Source organism: Phaethon lepturus, unplaced genomic scaffold (assembly GCF_000687285.1).
Source record: "Phaethon lepturus isolate BGI_N335 unplaced genomic scaffold, ASM68728v1 scaffold39430, whole genome shotgun sequence".
In the NCBI taxonomy this organism is placed as follows: domain Eukaryota; kingdom Metazoa; phylum Chordata; class Aves; order Phaethontiformes; family Phaethontidae; genus Phaethon; species Phaethon lepturus.
The window spans coordinates 1-22,723 of NW_010513362.1; the positions used below are offsets into that span (position 1 = coordinate 1).

The window sequence follows — 22,723 nt, forward strand, 5'->3', positions numbered from 1 at the left end:
CGGGGGGGTGTGCACACACATGCTTTTACAGGTGAGCGTGAAAACTGGCTCACGGATTTACAGGGGTGCGTAGGCACAGGCTCACGCTTCGGTTCACGCACGGATGTGGGGCGAGGCGAGGAGCGTGGCTGAAGCAGCACCTGCGGGTGGGAAAGCTTCGGGGGGAGCACGGCGCGGGCTGCGGGCGCTCTGACAGCACTGGCGCCGCCAGGCCCCCCGTTAAAATATTACTTACAGTTAAACATGCCGCAGTCTTAAATTTTGCAACCCCTCCCTCTGTTCTGAAACACAGTGAGTTACTGGGAATCCCCCAGTGTTCCTTGTTCAATATTGAAACTCAAAAACCAGAAAAAATTGGTTGTACCCTCTAAACCTCTCTGCTCCGTACCCTCATAGCGAGGAGTGGGACCGGGCTCACAAACCCACCCAGGCTCCTCAGCCCCAGTAACAAGCATTATTCGATTTTTTGGGACATTTGTGCGGGGTGCGTAGTGACACGCCGCTGCTCCGCTCCTCCGGGCCCGGGATGGGCAGTTTGACTTTTTGGTGGCTCAGGGCAGAGCCGGTGCTGGAGCTCTGGCTCCACTCCCGAGTCCACCAGAGCAAGTCAGAAACTTCAGCTATTCCCGGTACCAAGTTTCCTATAAGTGATGTGATTCGACCGCTGAAGAAGAAAGGTAGAGCTGCCAGTTGCAATGTACAGACAAACATTCAATCAATGATCCCGCTGCATATCTGGGGATAAAGCCGGATGATGCACGAGGATCATAAGATGATGAGTAAGTACTTTCCCTTCCAAATACTTCAAACAGCAGCGAGCAGAGCTGTGCATTTACACTTGGCAGGTTTTCCCACTTTGCATGCAGGATCTCTCAGCAGCGGCTGCCGGAGGAGCTCAGTGGCTCATCCCCATTGATTTTCAATAAGTCTTGCAACACAGGGAAGCTACGCCAGGACGATAAAGTTTGCAAGAGCAGAAATGACATAGCCTGAATAATTACAGGATGGCTGGAGGGATTTTGATCATGAACAAAATAATGGTAGGGCTGAGAAAGGATTCAATTCATAAGCAATTAAAAGCGAGGTAATCCGAGGAGCTCGGGCGAGTCAGTCTGGGTTTATGGAGAAGGGATCTGCTGCAGGAGTGAATTACAAGTGCTGCTCATAAAAGCCGCGGCGCTTGGGGAAGACGCCGGTCTCAGCAGGGCCATTTGATTTTCTCCCGCTCGATATTTTGATTAAGGACCCAGAGCTCCCCCGCTGCTGTAGCTCACGCTGAGCCGCTGCAGCAGCCGAGCGCAAAGCTCGCTGGCGAGCAGCGAGTAACCTGCTTTCCCAAGGCTGAGCCCTGTTTTACTTCTCTCTTACTCAGCCGTATCTCTTCGATCGCCACTCCCCAGACTGCATCACCTAAACCTGCTCAGCCGTCCTGATCGCCAGGGAAAAGCTTTGGCGCTGGGCCCATCCTCGCTCTGCTCCGCACCCGCCCCAACTCCTCCAAGCTGGGACAGGGCAGGCAGGGCTGCACCCAGCGCCCAGGATTCATGGATTTACCCCTTCTCTGTGCACCAAGTCCTTCCCAAACTGTCCCACAAGTTGGGTTTTGCTTCCCAATGCTCTGGAGCACTGTGGTAGTACTTGCAAAGCCCTGGCTGTGACCATTGCCCGACCTGAGTGACAACAACTAATTTTGATGCCCTCCTTGCGTTTGCAGATCCACTGGCACAGCATGTGGGACAACCGGTGAGAAGCTGCGATGTGGCATCTTCCTCCTCCTCCTGCCAGCACCCCAGCGCAGGGTGCACTGTCTGCCGGCAGCGGAGCCCAGGCTCCAGCACTGCCCTTCAGGCAGCTCCTCCTTGCACTCAGCCACCCAAATCAGATGCAAAGCAGCACCCTCACCACCCCCGGGGGCTTCCTCCAGGGCTCGGGGTGATGCTACAAGCCTGCACGTCACTGCTGAAAGCGGTGGCAGAATTTGGTTCCTCCTCCTCATGCCTTCAGTGACTGAAGCCGCAGCCCGGAGAGGAGCAGCCCTGGCTGCTCTGTCCCTCTTAGGGCTCAAAGCTGCTTCTGGGGGGGCTGTCTGCAGGCAGCAGCAAGGGAAGGTTTTGAGGCTTTTGGAGGTGCAAGCCCAGCCACAGCTCCCTCCTAGCTGTTAATCGTCTTTCCCACGCTGCTGTCAGCGCACAGCTTTGCCAGGGCGACAGCACGTGCGGAGTGACACATCGCATCGTTCAGACAGCTGCAGCAAGGCAAAAACGTGTTAAAAACCCCCAAGTTTGGAAAATACGGAGTTCAGCAATGGAAAAGTCCTGCACATTGCCGTAATGGGAAGGACTGATCTGATCGTCACCACAGGAGCATTGTTAAGGAAGGAAACACGCTCCACCCTTCATCTGCGGCTTGGGCTCTGCCTGCCTCCTGCCCGTACCTGTGCTGCACCCGCGGCCCGGGGTTTGCGGCCGGGGCTGTCACCAGCCCCCCCGCCCTGGCAGGTCATCCCGACGCCCTTCGGCGTCAGCCTCAGGCTGGACTAATCCGAGTGAATTGGTACCAACAGAAGCTTGTTCTCCCTCGGTGGCCACCCAGCCCTTTCCACGTCACGGACCACGTCCCCCAGCACGGGTCACCGGGGACCCCACGCGCCTCCCTGCTTCACCACAAAGCCCATCCATTTACTTCTGCCGTTCGTGTCTTACCTTTTAACCAATAACTCATTACCTCTTACCCATGACAGCTTGGCTGCTTCTTTCCAAGCCTTTAGAGGAGGATGTTGCAAAAAGTTTTGGAAAAAATCTAACTACGTATCACGCGGATCACCAGCATCCACAGTCACCGCCTTCTTCAAAGAGCTCGGACCTGGCAGCAGGACTGTGCTCCAACCCATCTGACAACAGCATTATCACGTCTATGCAAATATGTATTCAAAGGAGTTCTTCAAACATCCTTGATGCAAAAGTTAGGACAGTCTGGAAGCCAAACCCTGCACAGCAGCCCCGGTAGGATTTGGCAGCTTAAAACAAATTAAAAAAAAAGTGGGGTGGGGGGGGTTGGGGGGGTGGCGAGGAGAACAATTTTGACTTTACCCTCAGTGTGCTATGGCATGGTCTTTAATTATACCCTGCTATAAGGTGGTGTTTCTTATCCTGGAGACCTGTCTCCTTCGGAGCATTGTTACATGGAATATTTAATAGTGTCTTTAAAAAAAAACCAAACGAACACAATACCATGAATCGTAAATACTACGGGTTCCCAACTGGAGCTATTTGCATTGGAAATCAACAGGCATTTTGGATGAACTTCAGAACTTACCCAGGGATATGATAGGGATTGGGAGGGAAGAGGCTATTTTCCTTTGGGGCTGCCATGGCAATGTGGCAGGCGTGGGAGGAAGGAGATGCAGCATGATGCAGTCGCCCAGGAAACCTCTGTGATGCTGCCGGGAGTGATGTCAGTACCCGACAGCGCGTCCAGCTGCAGCACGCAGCTTGTCAGGTTTTTCTGGATGCATCTTTTTTCCCCCTCACCTGGAAATTTTGGATGAGCACCGAGATTTTACAGCGTTTGTCAGGTTTCCTGACACGGCCCTCAGGACAGTAGCCCCAGATGCTCCCCGTGAGCAGCCCCAGCGCAAATACGCGCTCACACCGCGTTCACGTCCAACACGCACAACTCTGAGAGACTGGCTGTGCATGTCCCGGTCACCGGTGCAGCCCAGGCACAGGCAGGCCAGCGCTGCCTGCACACACGGCCACCTTTGCACACCTTTGTTGAGGACACCCCAAGGCAGAGGTTCAGGGACTCGCCGCACTGCGGTGGAAGGCTCAACCCTCCTCTCCCTGCTCCTTGTTGCCCTGCCGGTCTGGCTGTTTGAGGATGCAACCCTTCGCTTCACGCAGGATAAAGGCTGTCCCCGTTCCGAACATCGCATGGTCACGTTCTCTTGTGTGCCGTGGGTCTCACCCCCCTCCAGCTGAAGGTGAACACAGGACATGGGTCTCCTGCTTACTGAACAGCCACTGTGGCCAGGACGTCCTTGAGTCAAGAGACCACTGTGCCTGTTAGCAGCAGCACTGCTTCCATCAACTACAATACCAGCAGCAAGCCTGCTTCACCACCAAAGTCCCTCTTTGGCGTTGAGGAGCTCAGCCACATGGCTAGCAGATACTTCAAGATACTACTCAGAAATCATAGAGTATGCAAGGGTTTTTCTCATCTGTTTAGGTGTCTATACTCCACCTAAAATTTTGTCTGAGGACATAAAAATGCTTCTTTGACTCTTGCCCTTGGTGCCTAAACACTTTGGGAGATGTGGAACTTCCAGCCTTTATAAATATATTTGAGTTTGCCCAAATATCTGAGCTCCGATCAGGAGCAGATCTCTCCAGCAGCCCCAGGGCTGCAGGGTGGATGCGTCTGCGAGGTGTATGGTGGCTCTTCTCAGAGGTGCGCAGTGAAAGAGAAGAGGTAACAGGCACAGATGCAACAAGGGGAAGGCCCATGGGATGCAGGGAGAAAATTCTCCCCCACAGGAAAGGCACAGCCCTAGCACATGGTGGCATCTCCATTCTTGGAGATCTTCAAAGCTCAGCTAGGCAACACCCACAGCAGACCCAATGCAGCTTTGAAGTTAGCTCAGCTTTTAGTGGACAATCGGATTAGAGACCTACAAAGGTCCCTCCCAGCCCAGATCTTCCTCTGAGTTCAATATGAACATGAAAAAAAAAAAATTGCTTACTGAAATGCAGCACCGTATTCACAGCACAGAACAACAATCCCAGGCTGCTCCAGGTCCCACCAGCCTCCTCAGCTCCCGAGGAGGCTCAGGCCAGCATCTTCCCAGCATTTTCATAAACTGCCTTTAAAGCTCACTCCTTTCAATAGCCATAGCTAGTGGCTGCTCTTTCCAAACCTGGGGGTCACACACTTACCAAAGAGGTATGGAATAATCAGACCAAAATATCAGTCCTCAGCGCAGACACCTGGGTAAAATAGCAGAAATTCACTTTTGTCAAGGTTATCATTAGAATTTATTGATATGAGAGAAACTTCGTATGTCAACATGTCAATGGAGGAACAGCACATCCTGACATAACAGAAGTACAAAGCCCATCCAGGTGACGTTACAGCGCTCTGCTATCTCTAAACTCCGAAGTACAGGAGATCACGCACATGGCTGTGTATTACTTGGGTACGTTTTCTGGGACAGGATAGAGATACGCCAGAAATACCATCGATGTGCAGTTTGCCAGCCACCAGTGCCCGACAGGCTGCAGCAGGGACCATGCTGGCTTTGACTCCCATCGCCCAGCTTCAGACAGACAGTGCACACGTGTAATGGCAGCTCACCCTGGGCCCCTCTAGTCAAAGGAGAAAAAAACCAAACTATTTGAGAGTGAGAGTCACCTGAGCCCGTGTAGCCCTTGTAGGGAGATGAGATGACTTGGACCCTCTGGCTCCTTAGCACGTAACGGGGGCTCAGAGGACCAGCTCGGATGGGGACACCTACACGCAGCCAGGGGAACCCCACGCCAGGTCTGCAGCAGGACAACCTGGGCACGGTCCTATCAAGTGAGCTGCAACTGGGAAACTCACGACGGTGTTTGTTCTGCCTGGGCTGCAGCCAGCCATGCCACGTTCCGTCCTGGCGTCTGCCAATCCAGAAGCAGGTTTTCTTCTTTCAACCTTAACAATTATCCTCATATTTTAACTGTTTTGACATTCCCTCTATCAGCAGTGCCCTCTTACAGAGCTCATAGCACAGCCATTCATACTATGTTGTGGCTAAGATAAAAATTATCTTTATAATCTTTACTGGAAATATATGCTATGCTAGATGCTGTTTAAAAAAAGCCAAGTGCTGAGCTTTCATCTTCTCCCAGCTTATGAAATGTTTGGTTTGGTCCTAAGTATCTTGCTAAACGATTAGAGAGGGAATAGCAGAGTATTCCCCAGGCACCTGGTAAATCCACAATGGATTTATTGTGGAAACGAGCTGAATTTTCTAACTCACTCCAAATGGATTTCAGAGCCCTTTAAAACGCTCCAGAGAATGAGTCGTTTGTGACACAACAAACAAGAAACAACCCCAAGTTCAATGAGTAAATTGTCTTGCATTATGTGGGGAGCATCCAAAACAAGACGCAAACCCAGACTAAGGGGATATGTCAGTCCCATCTCCCGACACCAGATTTGATCACGGCAATAAAGGAGCCTGGGCCGAGGTGCATCTGCCTGGCTGGTAGCACTGACCCTGCTGCAGACCTGAAGAGGAACCACTGATGCTAGACATACGTATCTGAGTGCGTGCACGCAGGCGTGTGCCGGGGGACGACCCGTGCTCCGCTCCTCTTCCTCTCGCGTGAGTTACAACAAGTGACATAGAGGGTTCTGCTCTCAGCCATTCGGTTTCACCAAATCTAAGTTCCCTCTGCACATGTAACAGCATTGACTTAGAGATCTCATATTAATGGGTACTTATACAGGATTAATTGCACATCAGTCCATTGTGGCTACAAGTTCATTAGGTTAATAAATCTACATAGTGACAGTAGTACAGTATCAGCTACTTTTCAATACAAACTCCCTACCCTAGCCTTAATTTGTGGGTCAAAAGAAGATCTTCTACCGCAGTGACCTTCCTATGACCTTTAACATTCATTTTCAAATTTTTTTTTTTTCTAGAAAAAAATCCAGTGTGGGGAAACGCACATATATAACAAAAGCAGTGCTTAACAACCACAGGAAAAAGAACATGATCTTGGACTCTTGTATCAGCATCCTCCGTAGACCCTGGTAGCATTACTTCCAAGGGGTTGCTAAATCCAGCTCCGTCAGTTCTCAAGTCCGTTAAACCATTCCCTAGTTCTACACATTTCTAGTCACTCACTATACATATTGTCTGTAGCAAGAGCGTACAGAAACACTTGCTAATGTGCACAAGACTTCCATTTGATTTAATGGAATACTTCTGGAAGACTGAAGTCTTTACTTCCAGAAATCTGTTCTTGAGTGGTAGCGCTCTCACTGACTGGTAGCTTTCTTCTCCACCCAGGAGAGAGCTCCAAGTCCCTTGTAAAGTTTTACTCATTTGTTTTGCCCAAAGGTGTACGGGTATCTAAAAAAACCCCTCTCACAGTATTCCCAGGAAATTATTCAGAAGAGGAGATGATTTTTCAACCAAATGAGATCCTCTGGTCCTGTGTGTCAGACCATGGCCAATAGAATGAGCAGCTGCCATGGACATCTCAACTTAAATATGGAACAGTCAAGGGAGGACAGCAAGGTGGCCTGACCATCTTCCCTTGAGGTGCAGGCAAAGAGACACCAAAGTCACTCTGTTCTCAACAGTTTGTCTCTTTTTTCGAGTCAAATGTTTGATTCCATTTGTTCTAGCAGGAAATGGTGAATCATGTCAAAAGTGGGACGATCTTTTATATCCCTGCTCCAACATTTCAGCATCAGGTCAAACACAGGGTTAGGACACAGAGGAGTCTGGGAGAGATAGATCTGAAAGGAAGAAAAATACAGCTATTTCAGTGGGCTACTCATAAAAAGGATTGAACTTCTACTAAATTACAACCAAAAGGACAGTTTCATTCTAGGTTTACAAGACATGGCCATCATGCAATGTTTGAAATCCATCAAGCGTGAATCTGGCAGTGAAGTCTGGATGGAGCTTTGATGCTCTATTTGAAATGGCACTGCAGATGCTTTGCCAAATTGTTTGATGAGCTGGTCACAAAACAGTCCTTTGTCCCCCAGGAAATATGAATGCTTCAGAGATCAGTCTTCCAAGTGACAGCAAAACACAAACCAAAACCAAATTTACCACAACAAAATCCAAATACTTTCACTCACCGTAGACAACCCATGAGGCTTTCTAAGCATCGTGACAGCTTGTTAGCAGAGACAGAAAAAACACCTTTTAGAGCTTATCTAAAGCACATCTTGGCAGAGTTGTGGGGTTTTTTTTTCCTTCCCCCCTCTCATTTCAATAAGCATCTTTTAGGCTCATCACTAAGTCATTAGTATTCAGGAGACGGTGAATAAAACCTCCCATTATTTTATTCCCCTTAACTTGTTTGATGCTAAAGCTGAATTTTGGGAGAACAGCAAACAACTGGCACTACACTTTTTTGGGTACAGTGATCCTCAGTACTGAGGGGCTGGACTGTCCTGCTCTATTTAGCATCATCACTGGTATCCACTGAAGGAAGTGGCAGTGGGGTGCACAGTCCTGCCTGGGAGTTAGTAAGAGAGGACAGAATCACACAGAAAATCCCTTCAGCAACTAGAGATGGCCAAAGGCTTCTCAGCACATATGGAGATATTACAGGCAGTATCTAACACCTGAGCCCTAAAAACTCCTCCTTCCCCACCTCAGGAAGTGCTTCCTTGTATTTCTGAGAAAACACTAGTGGGAGAGAGATCTGACAAAGAAAAAGAGCAGAAGGATTGTGTAGCAGAGCCCAGAAAAGCTAAGGAGGACAGTGCAGCAAGGGCAGATTGAAATATAAGTGGCTTATAAGGAAGAAGCACTGGACAGGGCCAAGAGATTCTTCCAGTGGGACTCCAAGACAGGAAAGCCAGTGCGATGAGTCTGGAGGAAGGGTAAGAGAGGTGGGGCAGGCTTGAAAAGAGGAGTAACAGCAGCAAAGACTTCTGCAGATGACATAAGGGCAGCAGAAAGGCTCTGTGGAGAGCCACTTGGATGTGACCAGGTCAAGTGAAGGAAGGAGAGGTCATGCTTGCCTTCTTACCTGCCTGCCCTGGCTCCGGAAGAATTCTCCTGTGTTCTCAATGACTTGCTCATCTGAGAGGAGGCTGTACGGTTGCTCTTTACACAGTATGAACATCTCCCACAGAGTGACCCCAAATGCCCAGACATCACTGGCTGTAGTGAACTTACCCTGTGAACAGAAAGGATGTCGTAAGTCCAGGTTGCTCACAGCGCACATTCAGGAAAAAAACATTTCAGTCTACACCCTCTGCAGCTGAACATGAGGATGCAGAATTCAAACCTGAGAAAATGCTCTCAAAAAGAGACAGCAGAGCAGGTGACCTGCTCTCAGCAATGCACAATGGGACCGAGATACGACATTGCTGCTTTGCGGGGCAGGAGCAGCATGTCTGTGGGACCCACGGGAAAGCTCTAAGAAGGGGCAGCTTTCACTGGGGCAAACCTTCTTGCAACAGGGAGCAAGTCTCAGAGAAAGCCAGAGGCTACTGTCCCTCCTGAGAAAGTCTGTACTTGACTGCAGCAGTAGGAAAACGGACTGTGGCAGGGGGTGGATAGCTGCTGCCTACCTCCATCCGAAACACAGCAGTACAGCACAGAGAAGCCTTTGAACAGGAAGCAAAGCCCTCGGGGTGAAAGCAGAGCCGAAGCAGACTCCAGACTCTTAGAGAAAGGCTAAGATAATTTTGATCTTTGCACATGTAAGAAGTCGGTGACAGTCTGCTCGCTGTCCCTGTTTTTTGTCTTCGAAAAATGTGCCCAAACTGGCCGTGTTTGGAACAATGTGTTTCTGAAGAAGTAAAAGGAAGCTAAAGATTGCTCAGAAAATAACAGACAACAATCAGAGGCTGGAGGGCCTGTTTGGGCAGAAAACATCCAAGATCCAGACTGCCCAGGCTTATCTGGCAATGCTAGCAGTCTGTCAATGTTTGGAAGATGTTCACACAAGGAAGATGGGAGTGACTTACGGTTTAAATGCAGCTGTAACCATGAAAAATAGGTGAATATAGAAAAGCGTAGGCCCATCAGCCTTTATAGGAGAGGTAGTTACAATTTTTCTGGGTGCTCAGAAGGGATGTTGTAAGAAAGCATAACCAGGTGATCCCAATGACTAGTCTGAGAAAGAAATGGGGCTGAATATTAAGGAACTTCCTCCAGACTGCATGTGTTTGGGGTGTTGAACACTCTCCTAAGGGGAGACAGCAGGACCCTTAAGCACGAAACAAAACCCCAACCTCAAAACCAGACTTGGCACTGAAACTCATGAAGTTCTGTCCCCGTCCCTCTCAAGCTTCACAGCTGGGGAAATAAGTACAGAAAGGCAATTTCCTTATGATTCCAGCAGAGACCCTGAATGCCAGGCGCAGAACAGAAATTATGCCCCAGATGATCCGTGCCACATTTGCAAGGACACGCTCGCTTTCCAGAATGTGAGTTATGTCCAACGCAACCTAATGGACATCTCACCGGGGGACACCTGTAGCATACATTTTGATGCTATAAGGACCATTACACACGTGTTACTATTTCAGGGTCACAGTGAAAAATCAGAGGAAGGGAGAGAGAATGGCTTTGTGCAGTCCCTACCAGGAGGATGCTTTCCCAAGCCATCCAACGTATGGGCAGTACAGCTCTTCCCTGGATACGGTAGTAATCCCCACTGTACAGATTCCTGCTCATGCCAAAGTCCGCAATCTTGATGGTATAGTTGTTTCCCACCAGGCAGTTGCGAGTTGCCAGATCTCTGTGCACAAAATTCAGAGATGCTAAATACTTCATTCCAGAGGCAATCTGGGTGGCCATGTACAGCAGGTTAGAGTAGCTGCATTAAAAGAAAACAAAATGAAGAAAAAAAAAAAAATCAATAGAGCTCCCCACACTCAACTCTTCCTTGCATTTGATGTAATAGTGACCTGTCATTTTATTTTTTTGCCATAACAGTGAAACTAAACTGTCTAGTCTCAGGGCACTAACACCCCCACCTGCCAGGCTAAGCCAAATTCCTCAGCTGACTAAGCAAGAACAGACAAGCTGTCCCTGAAATTCAGGGCCCTTAGAATTTGACATCCCTTAAATTTTTTTAGTATCAAGCATTAATCTCAAGATTTTCAAAGAGTTTATGCAAAGCACCAACTTTCTGCAGAGAGACATGAAACGCTAAGTTGAGCAATCTCAGAATCGTGTATCTAAGAAACGGCTTAGCTCAGTGTTTCAACACTGCCACTATTGCATGCTTTCACTAATATAAGCATGTCACTTAACATTAAAGAAAGCTTACTTTAAAAAAAAAATGTTTAATATTACTAACAATATAAACAGATGTATTTTCCATCTAATAGAATTTTAATTCCCCCATCAGCAAAACAAAGATAATATTAAAGTTGCTTGACACACAAAGTTTGGACCATCTGACTTCCAGCATTCTTCACACATTATTATCCTGTGATGCTTGGCTTGTTTCCCACTGTGCATACTCAAATGCTTCACACAATCAAGCATTTGTCACAACAAACTTAATAAACTGTTCACAGTTAATATTTCTCTGATAAAGCAAGTCTTAGTCTCCTCCTCTTTGTGTTGTGGTGGCAATGAGAAAAGCACTACCATGTTATCTAAATTACAATAACAGAACACATCTAATGATAAGAGATCCAATCTACCTGCTCCAATCGATAGCTAAGCTATCACCACCGAGATTCAGAGGCAGCCCTCGCCCCAGCAGAGCACTGGCAGCAAGGTCTGGGCACCACTTCCCTCCCAGCCTTTCAGCATGGTGAACACCACAACTCAGCTAGGTGACACTCAGCCCTGTCCCATGGTCAGCAAAATGTTTCTCTTTATCTGAGTGGACCTGTTGTGCCCCCAGAGAAGGAACTGTGCCACCCACTTGTACCTTGTTAACCTGGTTGTTGGCTTTTCACACAGGGGCAGGCACAGCCTCCAGACCCAACCTTCTCCCTTCCCCATGCTCAGCTCCAGTTGTCTCCCTGCCTGGGGCTGTTGCTCTTCCCATTCAAGAAGCCTCATCTCCCGTCCCACCGGCACGCTGGCAGGGTCCCATCAGCAGCTCCCTGCCCCTCTGCTCAGCAAGCTCTGCAGGGCAGGACGGGAGACACCTCTCAGCAGACCCATCTTCATGATTTGCTAGGTAGTGAGGGAGACAGTAGGGAGATGCACCTCAAATACCAAAGAGCTGTAAGGACTTAAAAATGCATGACCACTCTGCAGGAAAGGGCTGGGCACCACATCTGGTGCACCAAATACTGAGCTTGAGAGATGGGTGAGATGGTCAGACCTTGTCCTGTCAGTCAGATGCCCACAGGCACTGGCAGAGACAAGCTGCACTCTTTGGCAGGGGAATTAATTTCACTCTCAGTAAACAACTCCTACAGAAGACATATCTGAGCTAGTCATACCGGCTTCCTTTAACATGAAGCTGCATCTGGCTTGAAGGGTCAAAAGGAGAGGCTGAAGGATCAGCTGGAGAGAAAGAAAAACTAGAGGTAGAGCCAAGTAATGGAAACCAAGGAAGAACGTGAGTGACAGTGCTGAAGTCAGATGAAAGGTGAGGAGGTGATAAAGAAGAAAGGGCAGTTTGAGGCTCTGACCAGAAAAAAAAGCCAGAAGTCAAAAGGTGGAAGCTGTTTCAGCTGTGCAGAAAGGGCAGGAGACTGGAGAGAGCTGGAGTATGTTTCTACTCAGATGCAAATCCTCTCCCATCCTACAGTTCCTGGTGTGTCATGACTGCAAGATGCCAGTTTAACACCCCCTGACAGGACTACTGATCACTGCCAGCTGCTGGCAGAAACGCCAGTGTTGTTTTGACATGGTAAGACCCAGCCATTTCCTGTCCAGCCCATCAACAGAACTGGCTCTGCCTAACTGCCTCCTTCTCCAACTGTAAATAAATCTAATCCTTTGGGGAGGTACATGCCAAAGGCTAAGCAATGCAGCAACTTCTGATCAGTGCAGGTTTATTTATCAAGCAGAATACATTAGTCCTACATTACAACTCTCTTCTGAGGAAAGGATTTCTGCAACAGTAGAGAAGCTTTTATGTTAAATTTAATGCTTCCATAGAGGAGGGAGGTAAGTGCCACTGCTGACAGAAAATGGTTTTCTTTGCCAAATATTCTCCTCCTGTTGGCTGATGAAACCTTTCCTTAGCGAAGCTCCACGTTCAACTCCCCTTATGTAATATTTTTTTAGGCATCCAGAGAACATGTGAACCTTCTTAAAAGCCTAAGAGACATTCTTGATTTTCATCCCAAAATTCTTGCTGTAATGTAAGAATGCTTCCCATATTAACGAAATATTTGATGCAAGCCCACTAACGTAAACAGATGGTCACATCAGTAAACAATACATCCAAGATGGTCACTGTGACCAGAACGGCCCACAGTCAGGGACACTTGACGGGAACACAGACCTCCAGAGGCCTAAAGAACAAGTTGCTAAAGAAGCACAACTCGTGTCCACAGTATGGGCCAAGGCGATGGCCGGGCTGGAGGAAGGTCACTGCCTGGAAGGCAGGGCAGATGAAACCGGTAGCTCTGTATTGCTCATTCATCCCAAAGATGGGCAGCTCCTCTTACCTGACACAGGGAATATTGTTTGAAACGGCAAATTTGCTGTAGATCTCCCTCTGTGACAGGAATTGATTGAGGTCTCCATTTTCCATGTACTCTGTTATCATGCACAGTGGGTCATCACGCACACACACCCCCAGAAGCCGAATGATATTTGGGTTCTTCAGCCGTGACATGATCTTGATCTCCTTCAGGAAATCATTTCTTGTAAAACAGAAAACACAGGTTCGAATCCTAAACTATTCTTTTGTCTAAGGAAAGCAGAAGCAGCATGTAAGAAAATCTCAGTTCAGAGACATTTACACTTCTGCAGACAGTAAGTCTGAAAGCTGGTTCTGTGCGTGTGTTCAACATTGACCCCTTCCCCAAAATGGATTAATACAGCATTTCAGTTTGACATTACATCTATTCCTGTCTCCTGCTCCCTGCTTGTGTCCTGTTCCTTACATGAACACACAGGACACACATCAGAGACACGTGACACTCTCTTACAGAAGTCACCAGAGTTAACCTGTGTGAAACTGTTGCTTGGAGAGTATTTACTTTCCTTCTCAGATGGTCGCCATCGTGGATGCGCTTACCTGGCTGTTTTGTTGACATCTGATCTCAGCATTTTCACCGCTACAAGAACCGGCTGGTGAGTGAATTCTGTAGGCGAGACTCCCAGGAACTCCAGCAGGCCATCGGCTTCACAAAGGTGCACCTGCGGGGCAGAAGGCAGAGGCAACTATGAGAGCATGCACAGGCAGAAAACCAGAGGAACATGTCACATTGGGGTCACCAGTTTGGTCACCGCTTGGCAGAATGACCAGGTGAATGATCTAATGAAGGTGACACTGTTTTGACCAGAAATAGCCCACAGGTTGGCCCAAGAACCTGGAGAAAACATGTACATACACTACATAGCCCATGACAGAGGAACACACATGGATTGCAGCCTGACGTGTCCCCAGCACACTGAACTTACTGCATGCGTGCAGACTGGTGCAGTACACTACTGGGGCAATGCAATTCACCCAGCAAGTACTGGAGATGCTCAGGAAGGCCACTATTCCTGGAGTTGTCGGTTTTACTCTGCATATGCAAACAGCATAGCTGCAGCAGGTTTGGCATGGGCAGCCCATCACACCAGCCATACAAGTCCAGAACTGTCCTGCAGCCTGGCTTGAGTCACTGCCCAAAATTAACTGAGGAGCACCCAGGAATTACAAAGTCGCCTAATTCCAGGGGAAAAAAAAAAAAATATATAAAAATGCGTGCGTGTATGTCCATGATGTGAACACTTCACCTCTGAATATACCCAGAGACGAATGCCCTGATACAGAATTCCATGTTTCCTCAGATAAAGACAGACACACATAAAATTACTGCCAGGGTTGTATACAAGGGGTGACAAGACACTTGCTTAAGAAGTCACCAGAACACATATTCAAATGGAGAAGTGAGCAAGAGATGCTGGGGTGAGGAAAGGAGACAGACCCGAGTGTGTAGGACAGGAAAAAGGACTGGAGGAGGGGAGCAGACTGGATTTGTCCATTAAAGACTTGCAGCAGTGAGGGGAACATAATGGGAGCTTAATGGATTTTCTAAAAAGAAAGCAACAAGAACTTATGTCACAAGTATGGTGAGGAGAAAAAGACAACAGCACAGAAAATGGGAAAAACCCACAGAACAGAAACGAGAGTACAAAGATGCTGCTGCAGTTACACAGAGAATGAAATCTGCTGTGGTGAAAGTACAGTCACAAGACTAGGAATAGAAAAGAGAGCCACAGTACTAAGCACATGTATTACAAATGCAGGTAATGTGTTACTGAATCCAGGGAATGGATGGTTAGGCGCAAGGAAAAAAAGATTGAAAGGGAAGAAGTCTGAGTGGAGAGGTGAAAAAAGCAATGAGCCATATTCCTAGAAGCAAAAGTGCACACTACGCTGGTGCAGCGGAGCAGAGCATATGATAATGACCAGTTTGGTAAAGACTAAGGAGGTGAGAAGGAAAGACGGGAGAATGCGATGCAACACATTTGCAAAAGTGAGGGGAAGAGCCTGTGTGAAGGAAGGAACAGGCTCTGAATCAATTTCCAAAGAAAATGGAGATGGGAGACTCTGGCTGCTGCTGTTTGACAACACAAAGGAGGAGAAAGCTTTGACAGTTGTTACGAGGGCAGGAACAAGAGGTAAGGAGAAACCAGAAGCAAAACAATGAGAAAAAAACCCTCTCTTGTTCCACTTTTGGAGCACAGCCCAAGACAGGGCAGGATCCAGGCAACAGCAGAAGAGGCTACACTGACAGCCAGGTGAAGAGGCTGAGGATGTCAGCACCTTCCCTATACACGGAGTGATCTAGAAAGAAGTGAGTGAGACGGGGAAAGGGCTGGGGTAGGGAAGGTGTGCTGTCAGAAGGGAGGAGCTATAAAGATGGGTGCATCAGAGGAGGACGCAATCAATAAAGGGCAGTGCTTTGCCAAAGTGTAGTAGACAGGTAGTATTTAAGGTTGTGAGTGACCAAAAGCCGGAAAGAAAAAAGGACAGTGGAAGAATGGGAGCAGGAGAGGGGAAGACCTGCTCAGTAGGGAACTAGGGGTAGTGTGGAAATAAAGCAGGGAGAGAAGAAAAGGTGAGGTGGAAACATTCACAGCTTGAAAGGAGCTCAAGGAGTAAAGAGAAAGCTTGGCAGATGACAGATGCATGTATCATGCTGCCTGAGGCTTCTAACACAAACTGGGGCTTGAGCAAGCAGCAATGCTAGAGAATATGTGAGGGCACCACACAGCTTGGGAAATGCCTGTCTTTGCTTGGGTCAGCATGCAGAGCTCCACCAGAACCTCCACCTGTTAACATGAAAGCAGTTTTTACAGCTAGGATCAATCTGTCTTGGCTGGAGTCACTGCTAGAGTTTTCAAACTCACATACCTAAAGGTGGGTGACAGACATCACATGTTTGAGATGTCCATGGAAGACTGTGGAAGTCTGAACTCACATCCCCAGGTCTTTTGTATAGGGTCATAAATGGGATGCAGACAGCAAACAAAAAAAGTTCACAAAGCTCATCTGTTGAGAAAGACTCATGTGGTACCAAGCTGTAACCTCACAGGTGCAGAACAGAGCTCTGAAGCCTATCATCAGCTTTCCTCAACAGCAGAGACCAGTATTAAATAAAATACTGGCACCCAGGTCTCTCAGGACCCAAATATGAAGCAGTGCTAGAGAGGCAGCTGAGAAGTTTCACTGTGCCAGGCATCTCCTTGGATGGATCTCCTTCCTCCTGTTGGAAGAAGTACGGAAGAGAATGGCTGTACCTCTCCAAACTGTCCTTCTCCCAGCTTCTCCTTCAGTCGTAGCTGCTGCCGTGGGAATTCACCCACCGAGATGTCCTTCTTGGTAAGTGAATCCACAGTGAGGGCTGGGACTGCATACATGTTGTTGCCGGTCACACCTTGCAGGTGGACGATATCTGTTTCAGCGTAGTGAGGAACATTGTTCTGAAAGCCTTGGTGAGGAGTGGACTTGGTCAGGTCAGGCTCAGCATAGTCCCCGCTGCACACTAAGGGGGAACCAAAGACAGGTGGAGTCAGACACATTCACTCTCTTAAAACCAGTATGGCCTGGCTTCCACTCCTCTTGATCCTGCAAGGCCTCTCAGAATTCAGCCTAGCTGCACACCTACCACCTTGTACCAAGGTATACACAGATGGAAGAGTCTCCCTTGTTTTAATTAGGGATTAAACTAGAGCAAACCACACTTCTGCAGACACCAAAATACCCGAGAGGTGCCAGTGACTTTGTGTTAAACAGCTGCCTCTCTATGCAGTTATGAGCACTAAAATTCTTGCCCAGACATGGGGGCATGAGTCTAAAGTGATTTCCTGTCTCAGATTCATCCTAAACATGATCTGTTCCCCTTACCTGACACAGGGCTGTTGTTTGCAACGTCAAACTTGCTCTGGATTCGCTTCTGTAACAAGAACTGACTGGGCTCTCCGTTTCCCATGTCCTCTTGTTAACATGCTACACTACCTCTTACAGCTTATTCACATAAATATCATGGCGTAACTGTATCATTAACTCCCTGTATGGTCATTATTACACAGAACTTCTGTTCTGCTTCAAATTCACATCCGGACTGAATCCAAATCAGTCTCCCTGTTTAGTACAGTGCTGGATCTTTGCAACTTGATGGTGCTTGAGGAATGCAGCATTGCCCTTCCATTCACTAATCAGCACTGCCATCACCAACCACAAAACATTGTTGGAAATGTTCGCTTCTGCATGCGTCCAAAAGCTCCCCAGGGGCTGGAAGCCAGGGCACCACTGACAATTTTCTCCTGCATTTCCCTCTTCTTTTTCTAAGGGAATTTCAGAGAGTCCTTGCTGCAGGAAAAGGTGCTAGAGGTCTTCTCCACCAGCCAGTCTGGACATCCCAGGAGTGCTGCAGGTAGCAACTCCACTGCCAAGGGGCTGATGAAACAAACAATGTGCGATTGCCAAAACCAGTTCCTAAAAGATGGCCTGGCTAGTGTATTAACACCATCTTCAAAGAGAACAATAAAAGGCCACCACTCTCTAGTCAGGCTGGTACTCCATCTGCCAAAGTTAGACGCTAAAAAGTTTCAGAGCTCCAGAATATTGGCTTAGGTTCCTGAGTTAGTATTGTATTCCATGGGAGTCAAAGAAGATGACTTAGACACTGAGATGTGGCACATTTTAAAATCTGAGAGGAATAATAAAAGCATAAATATATAACTTCCAAAGACTAATAATTACATTACCTGAATCCTCTGCACTCTGGGAGAGCTCCGGAAGCTTTTGAAGCAGTGTAGCTGGCTGGTGATACTCCAAATCCAGCGGGAAAGCACGTTCATAGGTGGGATTTGACTGGTGAATCTGGGTCTGGTTGTTGGCAATGGTGTAGCTGTAGAAGGAGAGGCGAACTGTGGCATCCTCCTCCAGGATTCGACGTGGGGCCTGCAAAAGACAAGGAAAAAAAATGCTGAGGTGATGTGCTCAGTTGTTAAGTAATGTATTGGCTGCAACTGCAGCAATTTCCAGTAAATCTTGGCATCCTCCCCTGCTGTGAGGAGAGTTTTAGCTACTCTGTGGAGCTGGAGAAACCCTGTGCTTTCCACATAATTCTGAGCTCATTAGGATTAATGCTTAGTATTGAACTTGGGTCTGCAAAATAGCCCCATCGTATTACCTTTTCCAACCTTTTTTGAACATATTGCTTCCAAAGAATAATGATTATAATCATCAGGAGCAGAAGAATAATAGCCACAAGGCAGCCCACAAGGATGGAGGTATTGGAGTCATCTGCTTTCTCTCCTATCCAGGTGCTGGTTACAGAAGATGTGGTTTCTGCAATCATACAGGAATGAAGAAGAATCTGGAGTTAACAAAGCACAAGTTATCTGTGCTGGCTAACTCCCTACATGTCCCTTCCTACGGTCTGGAACAGAAAAGATCTTAGGCAGCTTCCTGAGCATTAACATTAATTCACATGTTCGCATTTTGCTCTTATCAGAAATTCTCATTTTGGAGGCTCGCAGGTAAGAATTGCGCAGAGGACTTCTGCAGTCAAAGACTGTTCTTAGCATTGGAACAGATTCCTGCAATGGATCCATGTTAGAACAAACAGTTTTCAGAGTTTCACTGGTTGCACATACGCCTTCAGCCCACTTGCTCTGAGGCAGCCTCAGCGAGCTGAAGGAAGAAGAAATAGCTGAGGCTCGGAGGACTGTAAGATGCAGCCCTGTGCGTTGAGGGCAATAACCAGGCTATGCCTGGATCTCCAGAAATGGAGAGAGAGACCACATTAACTAGGGTATTACTGTGAAATCCCCCAACACTTGAGCCCTTGGCATGGCTAAGTGACAGAAGTCCTTACCCCAGGTCCCCTCAGTAACATTGCACTCTGTTTCCAGGAGATCCGTTGTGCTTGTGGCTACCGTAACAAAATTAGGATTCACGCTCTCCATGTCTGTGGAAGGGAAGGGAATGTGTCAGCCCAACAACCCTCCTGCCAGTGGTCAGTGCAATCCCAGCCACCACTCCTGCCTTCCCAAGCAGGACTGGGCTGAGACCCATGCAGCAGGTCACAACCAGCGTTAGCAGAGATACCTGCTTACTCAGCACTTCCCAGCACACCCGCAGGAACGAGCCTGTGTTGAGTAGCCATGTACATCCTGACCATAGCAAACCACCAGTGTGTGCAGGCTGCTTCCCTGCGCTTGGCCAGACACAGGGAATGGAGCTAGAGATTTGGGGTTTGGTTTTTGTTTTATTTTCTCCCCCAGTTTAGCATGATTATAAGAATTGCCATCCCAGGCTAGACTAAGAGTCTGCCTAGTCCCATGTGTGACAGAGGGTAGCCAGGAGGGGCTGCTATCAGCAGGATAAACAACAAGCTGCAATCAGAGTGCTCCTTCCCCAGGAACATCCTCTCACTATAGCAGATTAGGGACCTTGAAGTAGGAAGCTACAGCCAGATCATTTCACTGTCAGCGCTGGTGGTTTTCTCCAAGACTCTTGTCCATTCCCTTCTACAGCCTTTTAAAGCACGTTGTGGCACTGATTTCTGTGTCACAGTTAAGACTTGAGAAAAAAAAAAGTCAGCCTTGTATTTTTCATAATCTGCTAACTTGACCATCATCTGAAGATATATTAAATTATTCATAGCAAAATACTTGGTAAAGAGAAGTCAAAAGCAACGCCATAAGCAGCAGGCAGCTGTCTCAAAAAGAAGAAATGCTCTGTAGTACAATTTTTGATTGCCCTAGTTGTGCTTCTGCACATGTGCATCAGTATCAGCCTGAAAAGAATCCACTACAGACTGGACCTTTCTGCCCCTGCAACCCCTTCCAACCCTCTCAGTGCTTTACTACCTCCTCCTTCCTATCGTGTAGCCCCACAGTGCCCTACACTCATGTTAACCCCACATGTCCTGCACCTCCACACCATTTCTTTGCTCTCTGTGCTTTGCCAGATTTGCTTGACTGGAGGAACACTCACCTGACTGGAAGGAAATCTCACTCATCATCATCCAGGTATCAGCGAAGTAGAAGCGGCAAAGTATGGCTTTACCTACGCGCTGATTGAGGGGGACAGTCACAAACCTAGCGCTGGGGTTTTTGTCATCTAAGACAGTTGCCACTCCAACAGGTTCAGACTCCCAGTCTGCAATCAAGCGTGGTTTGAACAGACACTCCACCTTCTGGAAGATTTTCACCCCCTTGGAAAACATGTTGTTACAATGCACCTACGAAGAAGAGAACAGATCAATCAGACAGGAGGAAAATTTAATGAAACCTAAATCAAGTTCAGGGATTTCCTGTTCATGAAGATTTTCTATTTCTAACACCTCCCTGTATGAACACTCCTAACCCAGAATGAATGGCTCGTTCCAGTATAGCTTCATCTACTCGTAGAGTGCAATGAGAATATTTGTGCAAAAAGTGATTCCGAAATAGCTCTTTAATGTGGCTTGTGCATGTAAATTTATGTCAAATTTTGGCAGGCTCTTCAAAAGGCCCATATAAAAATCAATCAAACAAACCCTGTACTAATCTAAAGCCTCACAGACCAATTCTCCTTGAACATGTATCCCGAGGGGAAAGAAAAACCACACCTGGGCTCCAGTCTCTTTTAGAAAGCCTTCAGCATCTGCAGCCTATGCTAATTTCTAAAAAAAAAAAAAAAAGATACAAGCTCAAGAAGATATTCCTCTGACATACAGGCAGCTCTTCTGCTGTGATCACATCACAAAGACAACTGAGGATCTAAGTTTTAAGAAAACCATCATGTAAGCCTGCATCCATCAACCTCTCCTGGTGGCTCATCATCAGGTTGTCCCTGCTGCAGTGACCCCACCAGTTTAGCTTATGATGCTGGAATTTAAACTGCAATCACTACGCTGCCAAGCTAACGTCGCACTAAAACAAGGACATCCTCTCTCACCTCTAAGCTACAGCTCCACATAGTCCACTTTCAGACTAAGCGGTTCACAAACTGCTTTCAGGCTGACTTCACACCTCTGTATTTGGGAGGTTTGTTTTACCCTCCCAAGAGCTGGTAGCAACTTTCTCCCTTCCTGCTCTTGGGCTGCACCCAAACCAAGAGGCTCCAGCGTTAAGTGACATATCCATCTTCCTGGGTTGCAGCACTGCAGACTCATCAGCACCAAACACCCGGCACTCTCCCAGGCCTCCAGCACTTCCAAGGAAGCAGGCCTTGCAAAGGGGGACACGGCTCGTAAGGATCCTTTATGCTGTTCCACTGTCTTCAATGCAAATCTGATAGTTTAAGTTCTGCCACGCAGTCCTGAAGATCTGGACCACAGTATCTTGGCACTGTGGCCAGCGACCAGGAACCAGAAGGACTAAGGTGACCCTTAAAGTCTTCAGTATTCCTCAGTCTACTCTGTTTTCATAGCCATGGTGGTCCAACCCTCCCTGGTGACTCTAGAAATTATTTCCTAATGACGGTGGAGTATTAGCAACTGTGACAACAACAGTTTCCAAACTAAGTGCAGCTTTGAACCCTATTAATTGCTTGGCCTCTGTGAGGTCTTGCAGTGAATAGCACTGAAGCAGTAATGAGGACAACAGGCCTGATGAGCAGTAAGAAGACAAAAGAAGGCTATTTGCATATAATTAGGAACAGATGAAGCTTAGACAACATTATTCAATAAGGAGAAATAGTCATCCATAAGAAAGCAGGAAAGCCTGACGCCTGCAGTACACAATTTGTGCCGTATTTGGACAGCAGTTGGATAAGTTTGCATTTTGGACTGATACAGAGACACTTTCTATTCCAAACACCCCCTACTAGTGTCCAATTTTATAATGCGTAAGCCTAAGTCATTTGCAATGCAGTTGCATAGTTGCTAACATTTATTTTTAATATTTTCTTGGATACTGGGAAAGCTCAGAAAACTGGAATAAAGCTAACAGGTATGAAGATACAAAAAAGTATTTGCAGACCACCCAGCCTGTACAAAATAAATGTAAAGCTGAAACAGGCAACATTCAAAAAAGAATGAAGAATAATTTATGTTAATCAATACAGCTTTATAGTAAAATGCTAAATGAAGTAGCTATTTTTATGAGCTCTGTGTTCGGTTGGTCAGCATGGCTGTGTTTACATCACAGAATTTTATAAGGCGTTTGAATCATCACAGAATCACAGAAACACTAGGTTGGAAAGGACCTTCAAGATCATCAAGTCCAACCATTAATCCAGCACCACCATGTCCCCTAAACCATGTCCTGAAGCGCCACATCCACACGTTTCTTGAACACTTCCAGAGATGGCGACTCCACCACCTCCCTGGGCAGCCTGGTCCAATGCCTGACCACCCCTCAGTGAAATTTTTCCTAATCTCCAATCTAAACCTC

General features: G+C 47.4%; 1 protein-coding gene across 2 annotated transcripts; it reads right to left on the reverse strand.

The window, feature by feature from the left end:
- Nucleotides 1–6,273: 6,273 nt before the first annotated feature.
- LOC104614971 (discoidin domain-containing receptor 2-like) lies at nucleotides 6,274–20,601 on the reverse strand. 2 transcript variants are annotated; one of them, XM_010289907.1, is made up of 11 exons: nucleotides 20,340–20,601; nucleotides 19,216–19,308; nucleotides 18,529–18,686; nucleotides 18,101–18,296; nucleotides 16,631–16,875; nucleotides 13,914–14,035; nucleotides 13,339–13,536; nucleotides 10,331–10,565; nucleotides 8,766–8,915; nucleotides 7,864–7,901; nucleotides 7,335–7,512 (listed from the first exon to the last, which is right to left on the reverse strand). In XM_010289907.1, the coding sequence occupies exons 1-11, from the start codon at nucleotides 20,569–20,571 to the stop codon at nucleotides 7,464–7,466; spliced, it is 1,716 nt and encodes a 571-aa protein (XP_010288209.1). In that variant the 5' UTR covers nucleotides 20,572–20,601; the 3' UTR covers nucleotides 7,335–7,463. The 2 variants fall into 2 exon arrangements, with proteins under 2 accessions (XP_010288202.1, XP_010288209.1); XM_010289900.1 differs by lacking the exon at nucleotides 7,864–7,901 and having other exon boundaries at nucleotides 6,274–7,512.
- Between the last annotated feature and the right edge of the window lie 2,122 nt (nucleotides 20,602–22,723).